This window comes from Pseudophryne corroboree, chromosome 2 (assembly GCF_028390025.1).
Source record: "Pseudophryne corroboree isolate aPseCor3 chromosome 2, aPseCor3.hap2, whole genome shotgun sequence".
Lineage (NCBI taxonomy): Eukaryota > Metazoa > Chordata > Amphibia > Anura > Myobatrachidae > Pseudophryne > Pseudophryne corroboree.
In genome coordinates this window covers 183014473-183030949 of record NC_086445.1, presented here as the reverse complement: position 1 = coordinate 183030949, position 16477 = coordinate 183014473, and the positions used below count along the sequence as shown (strand labels likewise).

Sequence of the window (16477 nt, the reverse complement as noted above, 5' to 3'; positions counted from 1 at the left end):
TCCTAATGGAGTGACACGTGTGCTTGTTCTCTAATTACCTGCTTTTTAACTGTTTTCTATATACCTTTGTGATTTCATCATACGTTTTACCTTCTTATAGTATTTACAATGATAACACTTTATAGTATTTGCCTACTGTAGTAGCCATTTGTAAGAACATTGAAAATGAAGCTGATGATTAGAAGCATGCATATGTGATTTGCAGCATTTTATCTGCTTGTTTAGCTACTGTGGGGCAGATGTATTAAGCCTAGAGATGTGATAAACCAGTGATAAGTGGAAGGTGATAACGCACCAGCCAATCATTACGGTTTGAAAAATTACAGTTAGGAGCTGATTGGCTGATGTGTTATCACCTTCCACATTATCACTGCTTTATCACTTCTCCAGGCTTAATACATCTGCCCCTGTATCTCCCAGCGGTGTGTGATTTGTCCGCGTCTAAGGCAGACAGTAATTTACATGCAGGGATTCAGGGTGCAGATTAGTGATCACTGAGGTTCTGAAGGTGGCCTGCACATTGCAATCCAAGTAATAAAGACATTTCTCTAACGTCCTAGTGGATGCTGGGGACTCCGAAAGGACCATGGGGAATAGCGGCTCCGCAGGAGACTGGGCACAAAGTAAAAGCTTTAGGACTAGCTGGTGTGCACTGGCTCCTCCCCCCATGACCCTCCTCCAAGCCTCAGTTAAGATTTTGTGCCCGAACGAGAAGGGTGCAATCTAGGTGGCTCTCCTGAGCTGCTTAGAGTAAAAGTTTAAATAGGTTTTTTTATTTTCAGTGAGACCTGCTGGCAACAGGCTCACTGCATCGAGGGACTAAGGGGAGAAGAAGCGAACTCACCTGCGTGCAGAGTGGATTGGGCTTCTTAGGCTACTGGACATTAGCTCCAGAGGGACGATCACAGGCCCAGCCATGGATGGGTCCCGGAGCCGCGCCGCCGGCCCCCTTACAGAGCCAGAAGAGTGAAGAGGTCCGGAAAATCGGCGGCAGAAGACGTCCTGTCTTCAATAAGGTAGCGCACAGCACCGCAGCTGTGCGCCATTGCTCTCAGCACACTTCACACTCCGGTCACTGAGGGTGCAGGGCGCTGGGGGGGGGCGCCCTGGGACGCAATGAAAATACCTTAAATGGCTAAAAATACATCACATATAGCTCCTGGGCTATATGGATGTATTTAACCCCTGCCAGTTTTCCACAAAAAAGCGGGAGAAAGGCCGCCGAAAAAGGGGCGGAGCCTATCTCCTCAGCACACAAGCGCCATTTTTTCCTCACAGCTCCGTTGGAGGAAGGCTCCCTGACTCTCCCCTGCAGTCCTGCACTACAGAAACAGGGTAAAACAAGAGAGGGGGGGCACTAAATTGGCATATTAATATATACAGCAGCTATATTAGGGAAAAACACTTATATAAGGTTATCCCTGTATATATATAGCGCTCTGGTGTGTGCTGGCAAACTCTCCCTCTGTCTCCCCAAAGGGCTAGTGGGGTCCTGTCCTCTATCAGAGCATTCCCTGTGTGTGTGCTGTGTGTCGGTACGCTGTGTCGACATGTATGAGGAGGAAAATGGTGTGGAGGCGGAGCAATTGCCTGTGTTAGTGATGTCACCCCCTGACTGGATGGTCTTATGGAAAGAATTACGTGATAGTGTCGGCACTTTACAAAAGACTGTTGACGACATGAGACAGCCGGCAAATCAGTTAATACCTGTACAGGCGTCTCAAACACCGTCAGGGGCTATAAAACGCCCGTTACCTCAGGTCGATACAGACACTGACACGGACACTGACTCCAGTGTCGACGGTGAGGAAACAAACGTATTTTCCAGTAGGGCCACACGTTACATGATCACGGCAATGAAGGAGGTTTTGAACATTTCTGATACTACAAGTACCACAAAAAAGGGTATTATGTGGGGTGTGAAAAAACTACCCGTAGTTTTTCCTGAATCAGATGAATTAAATGAGGTGTGTGATGAAGCGTGGGTTTCCCCCGATAAAAAACTGCTAATTACTAAAAAATTATTGGCATTATACCCTTTCCCGCTAGAGGTTAGGGCGCGTTGGGAAACACCCCCTAGCGTAGATAAGGCGCTCACACGCTTATCAAAACAAGTGGCGTTACCGTCTCCTGATACGGCCGCCCTCAAGGAACCAGCTGATAGGAAGCTGGAAAATATCCTTAAAAGTATATACACACATACTGGTATTATACTGCGACCAGCAATCGCCTCAGCCTGGATGTGCAGTGGCTTGGTCGGATTCCCTGACTGAAAATATTGATACCCTGGACAGGGACAATATATTATTGACTATAGAGCATTTAAAGGATGCATTTCTATATATGCGAGATGCACAGAGGGATATTTGCACTCTGGCATCAAGAGTAAGTGCGATGTCCATTTCTGCCAGAAGAGGATTATGGACGCGACAGTGGTCAGGGGATGCGGATTCCAAACGGCATATGGAAGTATTGCCGTATAAAGGGGAGGAGTTATTTGGGGTCGGTCTATCGGACCTGGTGGCCACGGCAACGGCTGGAAAATCCACCTTTTTACCCCAAGTCACCTCGCAGCAGAAAAAGATACCGTCTTTTCAGGCTCAGTCCTTTCGTCCCCATAAGGGCAAGCGGGCAAAAGGCCACTCATATCTGCCCCGGGGCAGAGGAAGGGGAAAAAGACTGCAGCAAACAGCCTCTTCCCACGAACAGAAGCCCTCCCCCGCTTCTGCCAAGTCCTCAGCATGACGCTGGGGCCTTACAAGCGGACTCAGGCACGGTGGGGGCCCGTCTCAAGAGTTTCAGCGCGCAGTGGGCTCACTCGCAAGTGGACCCCTGGATCCTGCAGGTAGTATCTCAGGGGTACAAATTGGAATTCGAGACGTCTCCCCCTCGCCGGTTCCTGAAGTCTGCTTTACCAACGTCTCCCCCCGACAGGGAGGCGGTATTGGAAGCCATTCACAAGCTGTATTCCCAGCAGGTGATAATCAAGGTACCCCTCCTACAACAGGGAAAGGGGTATTATTCCACGCTGTTTGTGGTACCGAAGCCGGACGGCTCGGTGAGACCCATTTTAAATCTGAAATCCTTGAACACTTACATAAAAAGGTTCAAGTTCAAGATGGAGTCACTCAGAGCAGTGATAGCGAACCTGGAAGAAGGGGACTATATGGTGTCTCTGGACATCAAGGATGCTTACCTCCATGTCCCAATTTGCCCTTCTCACCAAGGGTACCTCAGGTTTGTGGTACAGAACTGTCACTATCAGTTTCAGACGCTGCCGTTTGGATTGTCCACGGCACCCCGGGTCTTTACCAAGGTAATGGCCGAAATGATGATTCTTCTTCGAAGAAAAGGCGTCTTAATTATCCCTTACTTGGACGATCTCCTGATAAGGGCAAGGTCCAGAGAACAGTTAGAGGTCGGAGTAGCACTATCTCAAGTAGTACTACGACAGCACGGATGGATTCTAAATATTCCAAAATCGCAGCTGATTCCGACGACACGTCTGCTGTTCCTAGGGATGATTCTGGACACAGTACAGAAAAAGGTGTTTCTCCCGGAGGAGAAAGCCAAGGAGTTATCCGACCTAGTGAGGAACCTCCTAAGACCAGGCCAAGTGTCAGTACATCAATGCACAAGGGTCCTGGGAAAGATGGTGGCTTCTTACGAAGCGATTCCATTCGGCAGATTCCACACAAGAACTTTTCAGTGGGATCTGCTGGACAAATGGTCCGGATCGCATCTTCAAATGCATCAGCGGATAACCCTGTCTCCAAGGACAAGGGTGTCTCTCCTGTGGTGGTTACAGAGTGCTCATCCCCTAGAGGGCCGCAGATTAGGCATTCAGGATTGGGTCCTGGTGACCACGGATGCCAGCCTGAGAGGCTGGGGAGCAGTCACACAGGGAAGAAATTTCCAGGGCTTGTGGTCAAGCATGGAAACGTCACTTCACATAAATATCCTGGAACTAAGGGCCATTTACAATGCCCTAAGTCAGGCAAGACCTCTGCTTCAGGGTCAGCCGGTGTTGATCCAGTCGGACAACATCACGGCAGTCGCCCACGTAAACAGACAGGGCGGCACAAGAAGCAGGAGGGCAATGATGGAAGTGGCAAGGATTCTTCGCTGGGCGGAGAATCATGTGATAGCACTGTCAGCAGTGTTCATTCCGGGAGTGGACAACTGGGAAGCAGACTTCCTCAGCAGACACGATCTTCACCCGGGGGAGTGGGGACTTCACCCAGAAGTCTTCCACATGATTGTGAACCGTTGGGAAAAACCAAAGGTGGACATGATGGCGTCCCGCCTCAACAAAAAAACTGGACAGATATTGCGCCAGGTCAAGGGACCCTCAGGCAATAGCTGTGGACGCTCTGGTAACACCGTGGGTGTACCAGTCAGTGTATGTGTTCCCTCCTCTTCCTCTCATACCAAAAGTACTGAGAATCATAAGAAGGAGAGGAGTAAAGACTATACTCGTGGCTCCGGATTGGCCAAGAAGGACTTGGTACCCGGAAATTCAAGAGATGCTCACGGAAGACCCGTGGCCTCTACCTCTAAGAAAGGACCTGCTCCAGCAGGGACCATGTCTGTTCCAAGACTTACCGCGGCTGCGTTTGACGGCATGTCGGTTGAACGCCGGATCCTGAAGGAAAAAGGCATTCCGGATGAAGTCATCCCTACCCTGATCAAAGCCAGGAAGGATGTAACCATACAACATTATCACCGTATTTGGCGTAAATATGTTGCGTGGTGCGAGGCCAGGAAGGCCCCTACAGAGGAATTTCAACTGGGTCGTTTCCTGCATTTCCTGCAAACAGGACTGTCTATGGGCCTCAAATTAGGGTCCATTAAGGTTCAAATTTCGGCCCTGTCAATATTCTTCCAAAAAGAACTGGCTTCTGTTCCTGAAGTTCAGACGTTTGTCAAGGGAGTACTGCATATACAGCCTCCTTTTGTGCCTCCAGTGGCACCTTGGGATCTCAATGTAGTTTTGGGATTCCTAAAATCACATTGGTTTGAACCACTCACCACTGTGGACTTAAAATATCTCACATGGAAAGTGGTAATGCTGTTAGCCCTGGCTTCAGCCAGGCGTGTCTCAGAATTGGCGGCTTTATCCTATAAAAGCCCTTACCTTATTTTTCATACGGACAGGGCAGAATTGAGGACTCGTCCTCAATTTCTTCCTAAGGTGGTTTCAGCATTTCACTTAAACCAGCCTATTGTGGTGCCTGCGGCTACTAGGGACTTGGAGGATTCCAAGTTGCTGGACGTAGTCAGGGCCCTGAAAATATATGTTTCCAGGACGGCTGGAGTCAGAAAATCTGATTCGCTGTTTATCCTGTATGCACCCAACAAGCTGGGTGCTCCTGCTTCTAAGCAGACGATTGCTCGTTGGATTTGTAGTACAATTCAGCTTGCACATTCTGTGGCAGGCCTGCCACAGCCAAAATCTGTAAAAGCCCATTCCACACGGAAAGTGGGCTCATCTTGGGCGGCTGCCCGAGGGGTCTCGGCTTTACAACTTTGCTGAGCAGCTACTTGGTCAGGGGCAAACACGTTTGCTAAATTCTACAAATTTGATACCCTGGCTGAGGAGGACCTGGAGTTCTCTCATTCGGTGCTGCAGAGTCATCCGCACTCTCCCGCCCGTTTGGGAGCTTTGGTATAATCCCCATGGTCCTTTCGGAGTCCCCAGCATCCACTAGGACGTCAGAGAAAATAAGAATTTACTTACCGATTATTCTATTTCTCATAGTCCGTAGTGGATGCTGGGCGCCCATCCCAAGTGCGGATTGTCTGCATTACTTGTACATAGTTATTGTTACAAAAATCGGGTTATTGTTGTTGTGAGCCATCTTTTCAGAGGCTCCTTCTGTTATCATGCTGTTAACTGGGTTCAGATCACAAGTTGCACGGTGTGATTGGTGTGGCTGGTATGAGTCTTACCCGGGATTCAAAATCCTTCCTTATTGTGTACGCTCGTCCGGGCACAGTATCCTAACTGAGGCTTGGAGGAGGGTCATGGGGGGAGGAGCCAGTGCACACCAGCTAGTCCTAAAGCTTTTACTTTGTGCCCAGTCTCCTGCGGAGCCGCTATTCCCCATGGTCCTTTCGGAGTCCCCAGCATCCACTACGGACTATGAGAAATAGAATTATCGGTAAGTAAATTCTTATTTTTTAGTAAATACAACAGTGACATTGTTAGGAAGTAAACATTACATATAAATAAAGATGATGTAACACACAGAGAAAATAAATACAAATAAGATGCAAAGAAAGATAATGTCTACATGTCCCAATCATGGACAGATATAAAGGCAGTCTCCTGGGGGTTCTGTGCCGGCTGTCCTCCAGGGACATAAGCGCGCCCTCTGTCCCCTAACCTGGCAATGCTGGAATGTGATTCTCAGGGCATTGTAACAGGAAATTCTGTGTGTTGAAAGCTAGGATAAAAAGCATCTGCAGAGCTGCCCCGAGGGATGTTCTCAGCCTGAGGGGGCTGCGGAGGCTGGGTTACATTAGGGTTAAGGCTGCCTTCTTTCCCCCTCTCCTGGTTATTTTGGGCTGTGGTAAATTACTAGCACATGTCTATATGATATTCACATTGCAGCTTCCTTTAGTCAAAGACCCTGCCTAATAACGGGAAGAAATAATGAGAGCCCTCTGTATTAGAAGGAGTCAGATTGGGATTTTAGCTCCATCTCCTCCAGCTCACCACTACTATGTTGTTTTATGTACAGCATCAAAGCTCCCGTCCCTACTGCCCAGTACTTGTCATCTGTACACACTGCGATTTGTTCATGAGAAAGCAACAATTTACTAGGAACTCAAGCACGAGGCATTAATAACACTATCATGCTTGTCAAAGGGTAATAGACCAAAACACTTTTCACCAATATTTTGTCAGTCTCAATTACTGCATCCATTTTGTCACCAATAAGCTTTCATAACCACCAGGATTCAAGTGGCCGTGCATGACTACCTATACGTTCCTGTGTGACTTCTAATAATGCCATATGTTAATAATTGTTAAGAAGATGGATAAGCTTGGCAATGGCTATATATGAACACGACGTATGTTTATGCTTGATTATTGACCTTTTGGCCTCAACATCTCCTTGAATTAGTATTTCTAAAAGCATTTGTAAAGTAGGAAGTAAGAAAAGGTTCAAGGAGATGTCATAGGTATCCATTAAAAGCTCGGTGCACTGTAATACCAGTCATTACAATAAACAGCACACACATTACATAAAATGAGATCCCTCATAGCTGCTCTGAGATTGATGTGCTTCAGATTCTAGTTTCCATGGGTTCCTAACCACTTTATTTTTCTTCTTTTTTCTGTGCAGCTGTTGAAACGCAAAGTACCAGCTCAGAGGAGATGGTCCCCAGCTCTCCCTCGCCTCCCCCACCTCCACGTATTTACAAGCCCTGCTTCGTGTGCAATGATAAGTCCTCTGGATATCACTATGGGGTCAGCTCTTGTGAGGGGTGCAAGGTAAGTCACCATAGCTGATCCTATATATTTCTGGGAAGAGCTCAACCCCTTTGCCATATGTAGATGAGCCATCTGAAGTGTAATTGTATAAGCTCAGTGTTTTATGACACACTTGGGCAATTTTGCAATAACTCATAATATACTTAGCAGTGTTCTCCAGATGTCATGGAAAGGAGCAGTTTGGCCCATTCTGATTGATGCACTTTTAAGACTCCCTTGTGCACAAGATAACTTGTACAAACAGATTAAGCATGAAAGGGTTGATGTATCAAACAATGAAAAGAGTGGAGAAGGTGGCCATAGCAACCAATAAGCGCCTTGAGTCCTATTGGAGAAAGAGCGCTGTATAATAAAATTATTATTATTATTTCTACGGGGTTGGTTATGGGTGACCTGCGCTTGAGATCCCATACCGCCACAGGGATCCACTCATGGGTGCCGTGGACACCCATGAGTGGGAATAGTCCCTGTTAGTCGGCCTGCCGACTGTCGGGATGTTGATGGGACAGGATGTAGGTCTCGGTATTGTGACCGCCGGTCACATAACTACATCATTTTGAACTTGATAAATGCTACCTCAAAGCTGATTGGTTACTATGAGCAACTACTGTTCCACTTCTCCACGCTTTTCACCGCTTGATACATCGCCTGCTATTTGCTTTTTTTTAAAATTTATTTATTTATTTTTACTTTTTCTTACAAATAAGACAACTACTTTGTGAGCTCTAATAATATTCATGAGACTGCAGCGAGTGGCATGACTCTACATGCTGAAAAATGCCCTTTCTCCGCTGTATAAAGGAAGCGAGTACACTCTATGTGCTGTAATTCCTGATACAACACTCTGCTTAACTCTCTCTCACCCCCTTTTCCTCTGTCATTGTCTCAGTATCTCCATCTGTTAGAGTTTTGCTCTCCCCTCACTCATTTGTCCCCCTCTCCACATGCCATGATGCATTCATCATCTGTGTCTATTTAGGATAATCAATGATTTCGGCTCAGTATTTGCTCCATCCCCTGCTCGCTCACTAACAAGGCTCACAGAGGGTGGTACATATTTAAACAGCTCGAGTGGAAAAGGGACTGTTTCATATTTCTAAAAGAAACATTCCATTATTTTGTTAGAACATTTTTCTTTTGATCAATGGCAAGCAGTCTCTTGCCTTGTTTTGATAGTTATAGTTCTTATTTATCTCCTCTAAGTTCTGGTTCATCATTTCTTTTTAAATTTCATGTCAAATGTGAGCAATCCCTCATTGTACAGATCGTCACGTCTATCATTGTGCCTATCTGATTCTATGGGGTAAATGTAATAAGGTGCGAAATGCCGGAGCTGCAGGAGTTTGTGCGTAAATGTCTTTATTTTTAAAGCGCCAATAATTTACAAGGGAAAACCAACCTGGTTTTGCCTTGTAAATGATTGCCGCTTTAAAAATATGGGCATTCTTGCACAAACTCCCGCACCTTCGGCTCCTCGCACCCTATTACATTTCCCCCTATGTGTTTCACTCACTTGTTCTTATAAGTTGCCCCCCAATTCTTTTCCCCTGCACTCCTTTTGTTGTACACCCACCCCATCCATTCACCTCACACCCTTCCCTGTTTCTGGCAGGGTTTCTTCCGTCGCAGCATACAGAAGAACATGGTGTACACTTGTCACCGCGATAAGAACTGCCAGATTAATAAGGTGACACGAAATCGCTGCCAGTTTTGCCGACTACAGAAGTGTTTTCAGGTCGGCATGTCTAAAGAAGGTGAGTTATTGTAAAGCGCTCAATAATACACTGCTCAGGGTGGTTCATGAAAATAGATAATTCCATTGGAAGAGGGGTCAGCGCTTTCACACCAGGGTCTGAGTTGGTTAAGGCTGTGGACTCTGCATTCCTAGTAATCCCGGCACCTCACTGTGTCCCCTGGGTACTCATATAAATAGATTCTTTTCACTGAGAGGCTCCTCGATTCCCAATTCCATAAGGATAAACATATACTCAAGTAACAATCGAGCCCCACTCCTATCATCAAAGTGAGAAACTCTTTATTCCTTAACTCCATGGGGAGAAGAGGTAAAGAAAACTGCTGAAATGTAAACTATTCTTAAAATCGTATTTATTGACATATATATAAGAAAAAGTACAGTATATAATAAATATGGCATAACAAAATATATAATAATTCTCCACCGTTTGTGTTTTTAGCTTTGTGCCCTATTTTGTATAGTTGTATAATTAGTTTGATGTATGGGTTGTGCTTGTTCACTTACTTGTATTGATGCAGAATTGTAAAATCCATATATTCTTTTCTGTTGTGTAGCTGCAAGGGCATCTTTGAAAGCGAAGTGTTTATAAACGGAATACTTAGCGCCTGATTCAGACATAGGGGGTAATTCAGAACTGATCGCTGGGCTGCTAATTTTGCTGTCCTGCGTTCAGATAGTACCTCCCAAGAGGAGTGTAAATTCCCCCGTGCAAGTGTGCGATCGCATGTGTACGCCGTGCTACAAATATCCATCAGTCAACAGATATCTTCAAATCCGTTCGCATCTCACTCGCCATCTAATGTTTTTACCAGTGTGTGCAGTCTGTGCGCAGCCCAGGACTTACCCCTACAGTGCGATGAGAACAGGCTGATCGGGTCCGGAGTTGACGTCACATACCTGAAAACGCTTGGGAACGCCTGTGTTTTCCCTGACACTTCCTGAAAACAGTCAGTTACCGCCCACAAACGGCCGCTGCCTATCAATCAGCATGCAAATGGCAGTGCAACTGAAATTTTCGCACCAGCCTGTCGCTGTTCGGCGATGCCCGTTGTTGTTTGGCGATGCGTGTGCGCATTGCGGTGCATACGCATGCGCAGTCTATCACTGATCGCCCGCTGTGCGAAAACGCAAAGCAGCGATCAGGTCTGAATTGGGTCCATAGACGCAAATCTGATTTTTACGCAGTTGATTGATTATCGTCCGACTGCCCAGGTGTCTAAGTCACACTTGGTGCATGTGCCTCGATGGCAGCCGCAGAGAGGATTTATTCATTGAGAACCATCAATCGTTTTCATCGCCTGTGACGTCAGTCCTGTACGCAGCTGCAATGCTTCTGTTGTCATACTGCACAACAATAGGGCTACTCATCTGATTTGAGACTGACGCTGAGTCTTTGTATGCAGCGATGTGACTTGCAAATCCACCGGTTGGCCTCTCTATGCAAAGCAGACAGCCAACCATTCGTACACTTGCTCCTAACTGCCATGTTACAGGCTGTGTTTGAATAATGACAGTTAGAAGCTGATTGGCTGGTGCTTTATCTCTCTCCGAGGCTTAGTACACAGACCCCTTTGTCACTGAGTGGCTGATTCTGAGTCGCACAGGCTGCTGTGATCACTTTAGTGTTTTTGCTGTAGTCGCATCTGTGTCTATATGCTAATGCTAGTGTCAGGCCTTCCCCTGGTGTACAAGCGTGCATCTGACTGTGCAAGGACTGACACACCCTTTTTCAGCGTATTCATGTGCTGTAATACCGATTGGTGAGTCTATACATAAACAACTGAAGAACGGTCCTCAAGCACTGCTAAACTCCCCAGCACGATATATTAAAAAAAGGTATTTTTATTCTCCCATAACAACAGTTATTAATATATTTAATATATATTTAACAACTTTTTTTAATATATCGTTGTATATTGAACCATTGATTACATCCAGCTGAAGAAAAGGTCTGACTGGTACACTTTGGATTAAAGCATGGGTGGGGAACCTTTGGGCCTCCAGCTGTTGTTGAACTACACATACCAGCATGCCTTGCTAGTTTTGCTATTTGCCCATGCTAAACCTCTTGCAGGGCATGCTGGGATGTGTAGTTCAACAACAGCTGGAGGGCCGAAGGTTCCCCATCCCTGGATTAAGAAACCTTTGGATGCACATAGGGCTTATGGCCTAGGTGAGTGTTATTCTATATGCGAGGGACTTTGCATTATCACGGTTGCAGAAGGATCAATATTCAGTTAAAAGAAACCTTTATGTGAATGCATCTCACTGAATCACGGTGAGTTTAGAGGTTCCTTTTGCAGTAGCAACAGTGTATTGGGTGCTACTGGTTAACTGTATATTCTTGGTATCCTTCTACATATACGAACAACACGCAGGTCACCATTACCAAAATTGTGCTGGGGAGTCTAGCAGTGCTTGAGGACCGTTCTTCAGTTGTTTATGTATATGCCGATCAAGACTTGGTGCTCTTGTGAACGGGACTGAGCTGCAGCTAAGAGGGCGCAAGTCATTCCATCTAATATCTATTTCTGATTGGCGAGACTAGACTAGAGCTGTGCAGGTTTGGATTTAGCTGGAGTTACCAGTACAGGTTGAGTATCCCATATCCAAATATTCCGAAATACGGAATATTCCGAAATACGGACTTTTTCGAGTGAGACTGAGATAGTGAAACCTTTGTTTTTTGATGGCTCAATGTACACAAACTTTCTTTAATACACAAAGTTATTAAAAATATTGTATTAAATGACCTTCAGGCTGTGTGTATAAGTTGTATATGAAACATAAATGAATTGTGTGAATGTACACACACTTTGTTTAATGCACAAAGTTATAAAAAATATTGGCTAAAATTACCTTCAGGCTGTGTGTATAAGGTGTATATGAAACATAAATGCATTCTGTGTTTAGATTTAGGTCCCATCATCATGATATGTCATTATGGTATGCAATTATTCTAAAATACGGAAAAATCCCATATCCAAAATACCTCTGGTCCCAAGCATTTTGGATAAGGGAGACTCAACCTGTATCTCAAAACGGCATCTTATTCGTCATCCGGCTGTCGCGGATTTTGTATAGCCAATAAGTCTGGGTAAATCTGGACTTGCGCTAATTTGGAGTTCAGATCCAAGTAAATCCGATCCCACACATTTCTACTTTAGACGCCACCATTGGTCTCACCATGGAAAACTTTCACGAACCCTATAGTAGGCGCTGATTTTCCATCTGAGTATGGTGACACATCCGCGACAATCTCATAACACACCAGTAAGACGGGTGATATGTCTGCATAACCACCTCCCAGTCCCCACCCCCGTGCGTGCCGCTGAATTGCGACTCTGTATGAACACAGTTGAAGGGCGCATGTGCAGTGTGTCTCAGGGTATATGTACTAAGCTTTGGAGAGAGATAAAGTGGACTGAGATAAAGGGGGGAGATGTACTAAACAGTGGGCAACTTCTCCACTGGCTCACTTCCCCACTTTTATCACTGCTTAGTACATGTCCTCCAAAGTACCAGCCAACCAGCTCCTAACTGCCATCATTCAAACACAGCCTGTAACATGGCAGTTAGGAGCTGAGTGTCTATTTTATCTCTTTCCACTTTATCTCTCTCCAAGGCTTAGTACATAGGGGTCTTAAACACGTGCAATAAAAAAAAATGCATCCGACATTGACTAGCATGCAGTCAGGGTCATGACCTTCATAGGGAGTTGGGCCGCTATGTGTCACTATGGATGTATGTTTGGAAAGCAATTCTGCAACATTGGGTAAAAATAATCACCTAAGTACCATTCTATAATTAAGGGATTGATTGCACCCAGACCATGAAAATGTGACCCATAACATTATATAACCACCAAACCCTTCACTGTTGGAAACTTGGCAGCAGTGTTCTTAGGTTGGCATCACATGTGGAACATTGGTGGAGACCACGGTAACGGTTGATTCATCTGGATATATCATCTTCCTGCACAGGGCCAAACTCCATTACTTGTGTTCTTTGCCTCGCTGAACTTACAAACCTGCACTGCTGGGTGTGATGATTGACTTATTCACTGCTACCTGACTGATATTCTGCCGTTTTTACTTTTTATTAGATCGTTTTTGATGAAACTGGCTGCTCAAGCAAGTGGTGGAAATTTACAGTCAGTTGATCTAGAGTTGCTTCCCTTTTGGCCTTATACGTAAAACAGATGCATGTATACCATTATCATGGAGTATGTGCCAAGTACACACCAACTCTTAACAGCCACTACACATACAAGTGTTGTATATCAAAGTAATCAGCACAGTCTACTGGTATGTCCTAGTCACATAACATTGCAACAGAGATGCAAAGACGCAATAAAGACACCCAACGCTAGCAGAATCACACAATCGCGCCAGGCATATCGCATCACATGGCGTATTGAGGCTAGCTGTACGAGGACACATCTGTCCTTTGACCAATTTGATAGCTTGTTGATCGTATTAATAAGTGTATAATGAATACACTTCTATCCAGTGCTTTGAATTGTAGCAAGACAGTGACCAACGGAATTTATGCCAACATGAGTGAATTTGTAGCAGAGATTCAGTTGGAGTGTGTAGTAAATTCTAGTGATGTAGAATGAGGAAGTACACACTGAGTAACTGAGTAATCGACCCTCTGATCACTATCATCTGCAGCAGAAGTATTCAGTGTCACCACATATGCAGCAGTGAGCACATAACCAGTAGACTGCGCACAGAATTAGAGAGTCATTTTCTGCAATTCCAACTCATTTAACTAGCGCTATGAAACAGACCATGGGTAGGGTGTAATGTCGCCCGAGTTAAGCGGCCGTGCGGGATACTGGCTGAACTCAAACGTTTCTTTACAAGGCAAAATAATTACTTTTTAAGAAAGTACCCCTTTAAAAAAATCTCTGAGTTTGGCCGGCATCCCGCACGCCCGCCAAACTTGGTGGCATTATATCCGGCCCCATGTGCTTTACACAAAGCCTGGAGTGACCTATAGAGCATAGAGATTTGTATAGAGTGATCTGTAGGGAACTATGGAGAATATTCATCGTAGAGATGGACGTACAGTGTATAACAACCTGTAAAAAGTTATTAATGCAGTTCAGTGACGTTATAGAGGGATCTAGTGATTTGTATAAGGCTCTAATAGGGATCTGTAGTATAGTGAGCTGCTTGCAAATGTAGAGATGAAGATTCCAAATGTGTACTTTAGCATAGTTTCTTCTGATCATTTTATATTCAATGTTATTTAACATTAGAAAATCTCTCATAATACTGGCCTATAGATATTTTAATACAATTATTTAAAATAACAATATCTTTAGACTGAAATTCACAATGTTCATACCATCCTCATTTTATTAACATTTACTCACTCTTTTATTATGCTCCTTGTCTGCTCTATCTTGTAAATCAGTGAGTTTCCCTATCTGTGGTTTCTCATAACCGAGTCCTGGACTCACCTGGGGAACATTCCTTCATCACTCACTGGAGCCAGACTTTACTAGCAGACAGATCTGCCTATATTTGTATCATTGTCATTAGTCACTTGATATACTGTATGCATGTTCTCTCAATGTTGAACTCAGCTTTTTATTGCATATGCACCCAATCTATCTTTACTTACATTTACTGACGCCTTCCCTATCTGTTTTCCTGTCTCAGTCTATAGTCCCTATTGTCTCTTCTCTTTTTTTTTTTGTTAGCCGTTTTGTCTCACGTTAACCCATCTTTTCTACTTTTATTATGAGAAATCTGAGTTTCTTTTGCTCTTTATCTACTTCTTCTCTTGCTCCTTTTCTACCTCCCCCTTATTCTCCCTCAAACTCCTCTTCTCATTCTCCCTCTCTCTCATATTCTGTCTCCCCTTTTCTATCTCCCCTTCTCACTCTTCCTCTCTCTCCTTTTCTGTCTCTCTCACATTCTCATTCTCATTCTCCCTCTCTCCTTTTCTCTCTCCCCTTCTCATTCTCCCTCTTTCTCCATTTCTCTCGCCTTCTCATTCTCCCTCTGTCTCCTTTTCTGTCTCTATCACATTCTCATTCTCCCTCTCTCCCCTTCTCATTCTCCCTCTTTCTCCATTTCTCTCGCCTTCTCTTTCTCCCTCTGTCTCCTTTTCTGTCTCTCTCACATTCTCATTCTCCCTCTTTCTCCATTTCTCTCGCCTTCTCATTCTCCCTCTGTCTCCTTTTCTGTCTCTCTCACATTCTCATTCTCCCTCTTTCTCCATTTCTCTCGCCTTCTCATTCTCCCTCTGTCTCCTTTTCTGTCTCTCTCACATTCTCATTCTCCCTCTCCCCCCTTCTCATTCTCCCTCTTTCTCCATTTCTCTCCCCTTCTCATTCTCCCTCTCTCTCTCCCTTTCTGTCTCTGCCTCTCATTCTCTCTTTCTCTCCTTATCTGTCACCCACCCCTTTTCATGTCTCTATATCTCTTCTCTCACATTATCTCTCTCTTTCTCCCTCTCCCTGTTTCTCTCTGTCTCTCTCTCTGTCTCCTTCTCCGCTCAGCCTATGTGCCCTTCTCATGCTATAAGTGGGTTTCCGGCGCCTGGCTTCCTGTTGTTAGGGTCCTGCACACTTTATCCCGAGGTGAAAAGGAAGTTCACAAGGAAATGTGTGAGGAAAGTCAGGACACAAGGGAGTAGGGTGAGAGAGAGTAGCGCGGTGACATGGACAGTAGGGAGAAATGCAAGGTAAACTTTATTTAAAAGCAGAATTTGAGGAAATAGGATTATTGGAAAGAGAATATAATTGTACGTTTGTTGTATGGTGCATTTTATACAAATCCAGTATTTGACGTTTAAAAGTATTTCACTTTTTATTACATATAGAGTATTTTCTCTTTATAACACCGGCATCACTTTCTGCGGGGTGTATTTCCCAAGCAGTCATTCTTACTCGATGTGAGGTCACCTTTACATGACTGTCTGCTCAGAGCTGAATGTTCTGCTAAAGAAGTTGATGAACTTGAGATAAGACAGTTTTGTTTTATTATTTAATCTAAATTTGATTTACTTACTTTCTTCACCTTGCTGGTGTAACAAACGTCCCATTTGTCATGCTTCTCTGCAATGTACACAGTGGTTGGTTTTAGTGAGATATATGACAGTGAGAGGTAAGAGGAGACTAGGGCGAACATCCATCTCCGTCCCCTGTAGTGCTTTAAACCTACCACCTGCAGGCAGGGACAAAGGTCACGTTTCAG

The 16477-nt window shown here is 44.8% G+C and overlaps 1 protein-coding gene across 5 annotated transcripts in view; it reads left to right on the top strand.

Moving 5' to 3' along the window:
- Positions 1-16477, top strand: part of RARG (retinoic acid receptor gamma) — a 289456-nt gene that overhangs the window by 259094 nt on the left and 13885 nt on the right. For all 5 annotated transcript variants that reach the window (XM_063952103.1, XM_063952104.1, XM_063952108.1 and 2 more), the window contains 2 exons: positions 7356-7504; positions 9117-9258. In XM_063952103.1, coding sequence (XP_063808173.1) covers positions 7356-7504; positions 9117-9258 — 291 coding nt within the window. The remainder of the gene's footprint in view (positions 1-7355; positions 7505-9116; positions 9259-16477) is intronic.